The 13,092-nt window shown below is 41.2% G+C and overlaps 2 protein-coding genes across 2 annotated transcripts in view; one reads left to right on the top strand and one right to left on the bottom strand.

Annotated features, from left to right (window-relative positions):
* The window catches only part of Polr2H (DNA-directed RNA polymerases I, II, and III subunit Rpb8), a 367,939-nt gene extending 360,420 nt beyond the window's left edge, over positions 1-7,519 (top strand). Inside the window, 1 exon segment of the mRNA XM_068349926.1 lies at positions 7,059-7,519. Within this exon segment, the coding sequence (XP_068206027.1) occupies positions 7,059-7,176 (118 nt within the window). The 3' untranslated portion in view covers positions 7,177-7,519.
* A 340-nt stretch (positions 7,520-7,859) lies between these two features.
* The window catches only part of Mfap1 (Microfibril-associated protein 1), a 66,586-nt gene continuing 61,353 nt past the window's right edge, over positions 7,860-13,092 (bottom strand). Inside the window, exon 9 of the mRNA XM_068349924.1 lies at positions 7,860-7,997. The gene's annotated coding sequence lies outside the window, so the exon portion shown is untranslated. The remainder of the gene's footprint in view (positions 7,998-13,092) is intronic.

The raw sequence follows: 13,092 nt of genomic DNA on the forward strand, positions 1-13,092 counted from the left end.
AAATTAGCATTATTTAGATGTGTTTTTCGGAGCGTAGCCGGTAAACTGGAGGCGCCAATTTGGACGCTGTCGTTCGCCATACAGTACATGCCTTATTTAGTCAGTAGAACGACGTTCCCGGTATTTACCTTTAATGAATTATAGCTATTTAGGCAAAATTATACTAGTGAAGATAAGATCATGCACATATATTTCGTATACTTTAGAGTCTCGGTGATATAGCGTAGCCGAGATCTCGCCCCGCGCTGGGCTAACATAGCCAACGCGCTTTAGTATACTTTCGTACATTATCCCCGTTTACTCTCGCATATCGTTTTATCAATTCAACAGGAGATAGTATATCTCTTAGAATTATTTATATAATGTATGACATGATTTTACCTTTACCTCCTTTCTTCATTGTGACAGGTTCTCCTATGTTTCTTGTTATGTCCTTATGTATATTTTATTCAGGTACTCTACACCAGTGGTTGCATTTAAGAAGTTAAGTAGTTATTTTGTTTGACTTCTCACCCTATACTAAGGGCTTTTAACAGTGCATTAAGACCTTCCTTACTGGAACCTAGGTATCTACGAGCCACAGTTTGCCGGTACTTTTCTCTATTACCCGTTCCATATAGTTTGTATGTGCCTTTGCATAATTTTCTTTAAAAATCTATCACCGAGGTGTGGACCCTTTGAAGTGAGCTCCCCAAATTATTCTCATGGCAGAAAATATTTCTCCTTTTCTTCAGCTTCATCATTTATTTTGTCATAAGAGAATAAACAATTTAGGAGTTAATACCTCTCCAGTTTCAAACATAACCAGCTATGTGAAAAACAATCAGCTGATCTTAAAAACACCAAAGCCTAACTTAAAAATGCATTTCCATGCATTCACTAGCTCTTGAAGCCAAATAAATTCCTGTAATCAAGTTAGAAAAAAAAAAATAATCTTGTTCAGTGGATGGAGGTCGATGACTGTTATCAAGTTCTCAGTCGACTTCACCAGGAAGAGTTGACCGGAGAACTGTCCCAAAAGGTATTATCATACTTGGTGGCTGATCACCAAAAACCTCATTAAGGGAGCTCCACTAACCTCGCCACCATCTGGGATACTCTTGTTCCTGGATGCATCCAAGAAGGGGTAGGTCATACACCAGAGGAATCAATTTGGTTTCCAGGAGAAAAGCACCGACATTTCAACCTATTGGAAATGCTTGCAGTGTTCTTAGCACTTGAAAGTTTTCCATTAGAGTTTGATTGGGCACTCTATAGTGTTAATAAAGACACAACACAACAGTCATAGCATACTTCAACAAGCAATGCGTACCCGGATGGTGGACAATGCAAGGTTCATTCCTGGCAAGAGAAATGTTCTAGGAGACACATTGTCGCAAGATACAAGTTCAGAGTGGTACCTACCTTTTACAATGAAAAGGCTTCTTTCTCTCGGGTTTACGACCAGTCAACCAGATTTTGCCACATGGCTCAACAGGAAACTGCGGTCTTCTGTTTCTCCGGTTCAAAGCCATGGGAAATGTTCGAGGGCACTGTCCAACACTCATGGGCTCCCCTGTACATCTACGTCTTTCTCCCATCTTGGTCAACATGATTTGCTGGAGGATCACCCGAGTGTTGATTAAACTGATGGCTCCCAGATGATTTACAAAATAAGTGGGATCTCAGTCTATTAGCATGTTTAGTTGAACTCCTGAGAGAATTGACTTCTTGGAGCACACTATTGTTAGCCACACCTTCAGAGGTTTGTAGAGAATCCCCAAGTGAAAGGCTTTTCTCAAGGGGTTACTCAGATGTCAGGGGACCTATGATGGACCTCTAAAGCAGTCTTTTAAGGAAGTGGATAATTTTCCGCAATTAGTGTTGTAGAAAGGGTACTTCTCCAATCGGAGATGCTCTTGCACGGATCGTGAACTTCTTGGTTCTTTTCTTCTCCAGAAGAAGCACCATTGAGATGTGTGCAAGACGAAGATCCAACTCTCTTGATGGCCTTTAAGCGAACATTAGCTTGGGTGAAGTCAGTTGGCAAGCTTTTGACATCTTGTCTGTCAATAATCATTCCTAAGAAGGAGGTCTTCTTAGCTTGTTCCCGAGTTTGTGCCCAAGACCAAGCTGCCTATGATACCAGGTTGGGGCTCTTCTCCATCTCTTCTCAGAAGGTGTCCTGATGACATTAGAATCACTGGCTTCTCTGTCCTTCAGCAGCTCAATGGTGCTATCTTGATGGGAATCAGCGCTTCAGGCCAGAGTTCCAAATAGTTTTCTTAGAACTCGCAAACTAAAGAAAATATTTGAACCCCATTTCTTTCTAGCCTTGTGAGGCCATTAATATTATTATTATTACTTTCTAAGCTTCAACCCTAGTTGGAACAGCAGGATGCTTTAAGCCCAAGTGCTCAAACAGGAAAAATAGCCCAGTGAGGAAAGGAAACAAGTAAAAATAAAATATTTTAAGAACAGCAGCAACACCTAAACAAATATTTCCTATATAAACTAGAAAAACTTTAGCAAAACAAGAGGAAGCGAAATTAGATAGAATAGTGTGCCCGTGTGTACCCTCAATAAAGAGAACTCTAACCCAAGGTAGTGGAAGACCATGGTACAGAGGCTGTGGCGCTACCCAAGACTAGATATTGGAGTGTCCTTCTCCTAGAAGAGCTGCTTACCATAGCTAAAGAGGCTCTAATACCCTTAGTTGTTTGTGTACCTCAACCAGCGAAAGGGTTGGATGTCCAACTCAGACAAGGACTCATGAATTTAGGGATTACGGGTCCTCTTGAGCACAAAGGAAGAATCTGTCAGTGCGTCGGGTATTAATACAAGATTTTGCCAACACAGATTTCCCTTGCCTTCCTTCGGGCATGTAGCCACAGGTCCTTCGCTACCTTTATCCTTGTTCGTATGATGGCTGCTCTACAGGTTACGTAGCTAGTTTAGCTCTTTCACAAGACAAGATGCATCTCTTCTATGATAGCAATTCCTTTTTTTTTCCCTCTCATTGGGGTGAAGCAGTCATGACTGCTATGAGCTGGACCAAACAACAGATGTATGTGAGATTTATGAGAGAGCAACCTTTCTCTTCTGACAAGAATTGTTAAACAGTATCTGCCCCCTCCTCTACATATTCTCTACAAGGATGCAGGTTATGCCATAACCAATTACCATTTACAGCTGGTATGGGCATAACCTGATACCCTTGTCATCTCCATCCATACATTATTAGGAGTCACCACCTTTGCTCCTATACTGTACAGGTCTAGGTGTTCTGACACTTCTAGAGAAAGTTAAACCAGCCAGATTTTGGTTCTTAAGGACTCCCTTCACTCTAAGAATGAGCCTCCCCAAGTATAATGGTTTGTATTCAAGTAAGAACAAATCACAAATGTTGAAAAAATATTTTTTGTTTTTCCAAACTATACAAACCTTCACAAGGTTAATTTTCTGCCTCAACCACCCTCCAAGTCCCGGGCCTAAGGTCCAAAATTGCTATCTAGCTCACCGACAGGTTGGTGGTGGGTGGGGCTTCCCCAGCACCTGCTGGTTATCACAACTACCTTGATAGATTTTTAACGGTTGCTCCACCTTCACTAAAGTTGTAAACCTATTATAAGAGTCTGGGTTGTAACTTGAAAAATGACAAATTCCTGATAATTTGTATTTTTCCTAACAATACAGATCTTTAGCTTTTTATTTGGGGTTATTACTTTTACCGAAGCTGAAAGGACGAGCCACTAAAATTTAGGTGAGGGTTAACTACCCAGTCTGCTAGTTAGCAGGGGTGGGGTGGGGGGGAGGTGTCTTGCTACCGCCCCCCACTCACACACCAGTGATTTAGCTCAATTTGTTTGGAAGTAGAACTTCAAGGGGATAGGGCTGGCTGGTAAGTTTATATAAATAGCCAAAGACCTATCCCCTTGAAGTTCTACTTCCAAACAAAGTGAGCTAAATCACAGATGTGTGAGTGGGGGGTGGTAGCAAGACACCCCCCCACCCATGCTAACTAGCAGACTGGGTAGTTAACCCTCGCCTAAATTTTAGTGGCTTGTCCTTTCAGCTTCGCTAAAAGTAATAACCCCAAATAAAAAGCTAAAGGTCTGTATTGTTATGAAAAAACAAATTATCAGGAATTTGTCATTTTTCAAGTTACAACCCAGAGTCTTATAATAGGTTTACAACTTTAGTGAAGGTGGAGTAACCGTTAAAAATCTATCAAGGTAGTTGTGATAACCAGCAGGTGCTGGGGAACGCCCACCCACCACCAACCTGTCGGTGAGCTAGATAGTAATTTTGGACCTTAGGCCCGGGACTTGGAGGGTGGTTGAGGCAGAAAATGAACCTTGTGAAGGTTTGTATAGTTAGGAAAAACAAAATATTTTTTCAACATTTATGATTTGTTCTTACTTGAATACAAACCATTATACTTGGGGAGGCTCATTCTTAGAGTGAAGGGAGTCCTTAAGAACCAAAATCTGGCTGGTTTAACTTTCTCTAGAAGTGTCAGAACACCTAGACCTGTACAGTATAGGAGCAAAGGTGGCGACTCCTAAATAATGTATGGATGGAGATGACAAGGGTATCAGGTTACGCCCATACCAGCTGTAAATGGTAATTGGTTATGGCATAACCTGCATCCTTGTAGAGAATATGAAGAGGAGGGGGAGATACTGTTATTCTTGTCAGAAGAGAAAGGTTGCTCTCTCATAAATGTCGCCTACATCTGTTGTTTGGTCCAGCTCAGCTCCATATGGCTTTAACATCCAAGCCCTGTAAACCATCGGCTTCTCAGCATTCACGTCCAGCTAAGACAGCGACGAACAAGACAGCAGCGAAGACAGTGGTGTTCAAGAAGCCCTTTCTGACCAAAGACGTGAAAGGCATAAAGTCATCCTGGGGGAGAAAATTTCCTAGAGGGAGCGGCCGAGGGCGTTAACGCTAGGAAAGGCATTCCCTCCCACTTGTCCATCAGAGCAAGCGAACGCTAATGCAACGTAGAGTGCCGACGCATTGGAGAGCGATGGCGGTCTGGCAAGCGTTGGAGGGCACTGACGAGAGGCTGGTGAGTGCTGGTGCACTGAAAGGCGCTGGCGAGCTGGAGAGCGTTAGTGCGCAGCCAAATGATTCGAGGTGCATTATGAGTAGCCAGACGAGGAACAGGAGACAGAAACGGAGACGGCAGGTCAGCATGTCGGCGTGAAGGAAGGTCTGGAACAGGGATGTTCCCCTTTCGAAGGGAGAACATCCTCCGATGGGGATTGCAAACGATCCACAGAAGAGTCCAAGGCCGTTGTCTGAGGACTAGCGGCAGCGTTGTCAGGAGAAGGTCGAGGGCCGGAAGACGACTGAAGCCGAGGTTCCTCTTCAGGGGACCGCTGCGAAGAGGCTGAAGAGCCGAAGAGGTGCCTTTTCACCGATGGTGATGGGCAACCTCTGAGGCGAAGCAGAGGGCGAGCTCTGCGAGATCGAAGATGCCCTCTAGGGGCTGGGGGACCAGCAAGCTGACCTTTAGAAGCTGCAGTCCTCCGCAGAGGAGTCTCTATGAGTGAACTCCTCCTCTGAGGAAAAACACTCGCAAGAGAGACAGACAACTCCTCCTCTGAGGAGAAACACTTGCAGGAGGGACAGACAACGGACTTAGTTCCCCCCCCCCCCCTTGAAGGAAGAACAGGAACGGGAGAAACACAGTCGGCAGCAACAGCTGGAGAGTCAGAAGGTGCAAGGGCATTGGCAGCGGCCACAGAAGACGCCTCAGACCCCACAACGTCGACGTACGACAGAGGACCCAACTCCGAAGTCGACAAAGGCTGCACACTAGCATCATGAATGATGAATTGCAGCAAGGAGTCCTTGGAGGGCAGACCCCGAAGCCCCAAGGAAAACCACACCTGTAAAAAGGAAGACAGACACAAGGCCCGGAGAGGTGGGGCCACTTCGCTAGGGTCTCTTGAGCTGGGGTTGGTCATAAATTAAAGGTTCTACGCTACTACTTGACGGTCTCTCGGAAGAGACCGAACGAGCAGGAGCTTCGGAGGAAGGTCGGGAAGCGGAAGAAGAGGCCTAGAGTTTTTCCCCTTTTGAAGACACCTTAAAAGTAGAAATATCTCGCTTTGACTTCTTCCGCCATCGCCCAAACCTTTCCCACTCCTGACACTCGCTACACCTGTTACCACTATCACACACCGTTGTCCTCTCCAGGCAGGCCAAGGAAGATGGTGATCGGTGTCCATGGCTGACATGAAGGTTCTGCGGCTGGCCTTCAAGTCCAGGGCAGGTATGCACGGTTAGCAGAAGTCAACACACAAACACACTAATCGAAGAGAAAGTACAAACAAAAGCAATTGATGCCAGTCCAAAATAGGCGAGGATGAAAAACAGCAATGACTGTTCACCATCCGAGGCAAAAGTAAAGTGAGCTAAATCACAGGTGTATGAGCGGGAGCAGAAGCAAGCTACCCCCCCCTACCCCTACTAACTAGCGGAATGGGTAGTTAACCCTCGCTAAAATTTTAATGGCTTGTCCTTTCAGCTTCGCTAAAAGTAATAACTCCAAATAAATAGCGTAGTTTTGTATACCAGTTACGGAACAAAACACAACTCAGTGTTTTTCATTTATGCCTTTATTGCTGATGGCATTACGTTTTTACCAACTTTTCCGTATTTGTTCCTCGATCCTGTACATCTTGACAAGTAACTCTCAAGTCAACTTGTACAAGGCAGGATAAATTTTATAACAAGTGAACAGCAGCTGCCATTCACAGATATGACTAGTATGCAAAGAGTTTGTGGTTGTTGAATGAATTAGGTATTAGCTTTAAGGTATGTGACAAGAATCTAAGGATTCTTTTCACAACCTATTAGTATGTTTTATAAATTATTTATTGTATTTTATAACACTTTTTGAAACTATAGTTTAGTTTTTAGTGAGAAATCTATGAAAGACCTTATAAATGTATCATAATATAGTCCTTATATATGAATAGTTTAAAAGTAAGGCCTCATTGGACCCAATGTGTGTAAAAGTTAAATACTTGGCTAATTTTTTTTTTCTTTTTTTATTGCAGATCAGCTTATGTATCATATGGAGGCCTGTTAATGAGACTGCAAGGGGATGCCAACAATCTTCATGGGTTTGAAGTTGACAAGCCCATTTACCTCCTCATGAAGAAGCTGGCCTACTAAACTGCTTTCTCAGGGATTATTATATTAGGATATTCATTCATTTTTCTACCTGTATGTGTTAAGGGCATTACATTTGCTCATTTTCATTACCCAGTTAACTTGGTTATTAATTGGTTTGCCTGGATAAGGAACCATTTGGTATTGCATATGCTTTTTTAGCAAACAATAGTTGTCATTGGAAACTTAACAAACGAGTAAAACAAAACTTTAAAATACAGTATATATATTATTTAAGATATCAATGGTCCACTAAACACATGGTGGTTGTCCTAGTTTACTTAATGATAAATTTCAAGTTCCTCTATCAATGATTATTATACACTACGTCAGACGGTAAAGAATACTGTAATTTGTGTCTAAGAATCCTTTTTTTTTTTTTTGTCGTTAAAATTTCAAGATCCTAGATACTGTATCAGTTTGCTGTATTTGAGAAATATTTATAATGGCATAAATTTGGAAAGTTTACAAACTAATAAACTCATCATATACCATAATAAGCAATGTTTTACCTTGAATGTAGAAATTGTAGTTTAACTAGAGTCAAAATATTAAGGCTTGTAGAAAGTAATTATTTTGCTTTTTCCCTTATGTAAAATTGGATTTGGTGCAAAATGTGATAAATTTGGCTTTACCTTTATGTATTACCTTTATGTAAATTGATGTGTAAGCAAGTCCATTGAAAATCAATATTTTCACAAGCATCATTGTCCACATCCTGATTTCCATATTTTATTTAAGCCTGTAGAGGTATGTAAATGATGAGTAAACGTTTAGACAACTTATGATCCTTGTCCAAGGCATTTCAAGAGTGAATGTTTTTCCTGTATAATGAAAAATAATGTACAAGTATTAGATAATTTTTTTACCAATAAATGTTGATTACAGTATATTTTTTTTCCTTCTGGCCAATATCAAATGAGCACAGCCATATGGGCCTTAATATACCTTTGGGTCAAAAAGTTTTTCTCTTAAAAACTACGAAATTTACAAAATATTTTATTTTTCCTATCTCTACAAACCAGAGTCATTTATATGGTTAACTCAATTTATGTACAACCAGATAATCAAAGGAAAAGGGGTTTGATTGCATCACATTTCAGTTGCTAAGCAACCACATGCAGGGCACCTTCTCATGATGCTTTTTACACATTTCTGGTGAAAGTGGGGCGGTTGAGGCGGAATCTTTGATAAATGCAAGTTTTGAATAGCTAGGAAAATAGAAATAGTTTTTGAAATTTGTAATTTACTCCTACGCAGATGCAAACTTCCGAGTTATTTATAACAGTGTCTTCCCTAGGTGGGAGGAAGTCTGTTAGGAGGTATGCCCTTCCTCTCAAATATGATTACCTTAAGTACAGTAATAGCAAAAGCTCAAAAATGGATAAAATTTTAAATGTGTAGCCAGCGCGTAAACAGGCAATCCAAGAGGATCTGTTTCTTGCCAAGGGTGAAGCTATAAGAACATTAAGAGTCGCAAAGAATATCTCTTAATATATCATCAATAATAACTGAAAAATAAGACATTCTTACTTGCATTAAGGTGAGTTCCAAGTGTAGGTTTCAAGTCCATCTGTGATCACCATCTGCCTTGTTACCCATTACCTACCCTTATAATGTAGAGAAAAACTGATTATTTTGATAAAAGCCTTTACATGTTCCTTAAGAATGTAAAATTAGATTATTTGTAGTAAAGAGAAAATGTCCAGAAACCTGTGCATACAATCTCTTAGGTGATGGTCTGTAAAAGTGGTTTGTCTCTTTCATACACCAAGCTTTAAGGTCTTGTGCTACAGAAGTGGTTTTTGCAGAAGATTTTCCACTTGGCCTGGTAGACTGCTGTAGACGCCTTTCAGAGATATCCGAAAAGTTGTTTCAATTGGTTTCGAAAAGCATTCCTTTTAGAGGAGATGCTGGATAGTCTTCAGCCGTGAAGTGACAGGGAATGCACTGCGTTGTGAAACTTTCTTATGTGTGGTTGTCGTAGCAGATTTGACCACTCTCGGAACTTCCCTGACAAGTTCCATCAGGTCTGAATACAGTTGCACTGCTTTCATCTCCAGGAAATTAATGTGAAAGGCCATGTCCTCTTCTGACTATAGGCCTGAGATTTGCTCACTTCGTAGATGAACACCCCACCCTTGGTGGAAAGCCTCCAAGAACAGAAGGACATGTTGGGGAGGAGCCTGAAGGGGTGTCTCACTAACAGGGTCTCCTCTCTCAGCCACCAAAGAGGTTCGTCACAACCTCCTGGGGCACCGACAGCAAGGTGGTTAGATGTCTGCGACCATTGGCTCTTCCGAGTGCACTGCACCAAGCAAAGATGCATTCTCCCAAAGAGGACGAGTTCCTCCAAAGAGAAATGGCCCAGAAGATTCTGCCAAGAGTGTGCAGCAAATGGCTTCCCTTTCAAAAAGGTTTCTGCTATTTCCCTGAATTTCAGAAGCCTGTTGGCAGATGGAAAAGCTCTGGCTTGGACTGAGCCTAGGTACCTGATGGATTGTTGAGGGACAAGGCTGGACTTCTCCAGGTTCAATTGGTTCCTTAACTCCTTCCAAAGATCTAGTAGTAGATCCCTGTGCCTCGACAGAAGATATCTGAATTCTGCAAGGAGGAGCCAGTCGTCTAGGTACCTCAAAAGCCCAGGTTTAGATTTGTACAGATTCAAACGGGAAAGGTCTATGATAGGTCTCCAATTTCCCTATTTTTTTCCAAAAAAAAATAGGTTGCTGAGGAAGTCTAGCAGATTGTTTAAGACTTCTTCCATGCCTCCTTTGTCCAACATATTTTGGATATGTCATCTAGAATTGAGCCTTTCAAATAAAATGGTTGGATCATCACAGTCCTGGTCAAAGGTGGCAGACAGCCTGTGAAAGGGATTTGATACCCTGGAGTGAAGGACAATTTTAGGTTCTCTGTGACCGCATAGTGGGATACTGCACCAGACCGGTAATCGAGCCCAAAACAGGCTTGGATTACAGACGTAGCTGCTACCTCCGTGTTTGTCATTTCATGACCTGAAAAAATGGGAGTGAGGTTAGTTAACTTATTAACTGGCAATGCTTCACTCTCCTGCAAAAGGGTAGGAAGGAGGGAGGATTTTAGAGACCATATAGCACCTCCCAAAGATAAGTTTTCCTTCCTCAAAACTACTTTATTGGGGTTGAGTGCTGTGTGGTCTCCAAGGACTTAGTACCAGAGTATTAATCAGTATACTTGTGTCCATTCCAGCACAAAATTTGCACAACCTACAATGTTCCCAAGAGTGAGAAGAAAATTAACACGTCTGATTCTTACCTCACAACGATATCTGAAAAATACTGGCTGCCCGGCATTTCATTACTCTGCTTCTGAAGAATCTGGCTGATTTGGTCCTTACCTCCAGGCAACCCCTGCATGGGTCACAAATGTGTAAGTACCACGCAAGAATTTGGTACTGCTTGGATGTGTTTTAGGTAGTTTATAATTATTAAAAACACCTAATGCCCAAGCCAACCCATAAAACTTTGGATGTCCTGAAATTGCATATTGGCAAAGAACACTAGTGAAGAGGCAATTTTTCTCACATCGTGAGCTTTTGGGATGGAGACAAGATCAACTTTTTTATTCAAGGAGGTTATCTAGATAAGATAAAGATATCTTGTTAAAAGGAACTTGTTGCTCTGGGTATTTTGAAAATAACTACCTTCTGAAGACAAAGATCTTTGAAAGTATAATTGTAAAGTCGACAAGGGATAGAGGTTGCTATCCCACGATTCTAGAGCCGAAATATACAGCAGATCCCGTCTCTGAAGAGGCGAGGCTATTTTTTGCTAGGAAAAGGATATGAGAAGTCGGCATTAGAAGATAAGCTGGAATAATTGTCATGACTTACTGGTCCCTCTGAAAGACGGTTCAATTCAACAACTCTTGCTCCTGAAGCTAAAGCTATTAACAATATAGCTTTTTGTAATAATTCTTCAAGAGAAATGGTGGAATTATGCAACCCAGCCAAAAACTTGAGAATTCTGATAGAGACCAAGACACCACAGGAATGGGTGTAGATGGTCTCAGTAGATTGGGCGATGTTATGAAACATACCAACAGTCAAGATCCATATCAAAGGCACACTTAATAGGTTCTGTTAAAACCTATTTTCCAGTCCTACTTGGTTACTAGGGTAGCCGGGGACCTGACCAAAGCCCAATGGGGCAAAGGCTCGATGCCATGATAGTGTCATGGACCTGACCCAGTGTGTCAGCCTAGGGGGCCTAAACACAGAGCTGTAAACAGTATCTACTTGGTTACCGGGACAGTTGGGGAAATGAGCCTGGCTCAAAACACAGGGCCCTATCACCCTCCCTATAAGGTCAGGAGACACTCGGGAGTCACCAACCCCCTCAGGAGAGGTGGTATTGAAGGAGCTCTTTCCTACAACTATAGCTGACAAGCCCTTCTCAAGTTCTTCCTCTTAGAAGAGATGACAAAGTCAGAGGCCAAAGATGGGCAGGGGTTCAAAGCCGTGACACAGTCACCGGCCTCTGAAGGAGTTAGGGAATTGAGAAAAGATTAAACAGAAAAGTAATTTAACCTAAAACTACCAAAACCAACCTGACAACTCTAGCCTTAAATTTCTTAGTAGCTTCTGGATTTCTCACCAAAAGATAGAAGGACCTCCTCTCATCCTTTTGTAATACAAAATTATTTCAGGTTGAGAAACTAAATAATGTAAATAATTGCCATGAGGCTAGACAAAAAAATACAAACTTTAAGGCACCATAATAGACAGGAAATTATCCTATACCATTTACTGTACAGGTCCAAAATATCTATTCAAACCAGAACATTGCGTGCAGCTACCTTAGTACTTAAAACTCAGCAATCTTTGTGAGAATAACAGGCTTCCTTCAAAAAGTGTTTGACAAAAACTGATCTAGTATGCCCATGAGTAGCTGCTAAAACTTTTTCATAAGAAAGATTATTAAAAAAATTAAGCAAAGTAATAGTACCAATATCATGGAGCATAACCTGCAAGTCCCCCATCCAACCTAAATCCAATTCGATGTGAGCAGTAGTCACTAATGCCCTAATAAGAGAGGACATAACCTTTTAGGAGATATGCTAACCCTACAAAATAAATTAAGAACTTTCAAATGCTATCTGTCTATATAAACCTTATCAATGTTAATTGGACAAAGAAACCTTTTCTTTTAATTACTATTCACTGTATTCCATAATGAGGGATTGTGGCAAAAAATGAGGTAGACTTCTCGTCTTGAAATCATTCTTAACCCTAAAACTTGGCAGGGATGATACCAATTAATCAATTGTGAAGTCTACATTTTTGGAAAGCACTTGCAATTCACAAATATGTTTAGTTGAAGCCAAACCTAACAGAAAAAAAGTTTTGGTCAAACGTCGTTAAGTCCTTGAAAGCCAGGCCTTGAAACTGCTCAAACCAGGGACTTTTTAAATACAGTACTATAATGTAATACCACACCTAATTCCAATGACCTGAACTATTAACTAGAGGTTTTTCAATAGCAAAGCATAGCGAGAATAAATCCAATAAAATATGCTGCACAATAGGATGAAGCCTTAAACTATAATTCTTGATATCTAAAATATGGACTTTCTTCTTATAAAAAAGGAAACAATATTATACAAACTAGTTCTAATGATCAAACCTTTCCTGGATTTGTAACAATCAGAATAGACATTCCATTGCCTCTGACACAATTTAATGGTAATGGTCTTATGAAAGCTAAAATAGACTATGTAGAGAAATTAGAGAACCCCTTTTTTTCTATGGATATGGTAGACAGTATCCTTACAGTTAGCTGAAGTATGTGGAGAGCTTAGCTGAGACACTTGTGAGAGAGGTCATCTGAGATGATTCGACTTGCAAATTAACCTTTTTAGGCAATCCGACAAAAGAGA

Source organism: Palaemon carinicauda, chromosome 26, assembly GCF_036898095.1.
Source record: "Palaemon carinicauda isolate YSFRI2023 chromosome 26, ASM3689809v2, whole genome shotgun sequence".
NCBI classification, from domain to species: Eukaryota; Metazoa; Arthropoda; class Malacostraca; order Decapoda; family Palaemonidae; genus Palaemon; species Palaemon carinicauda.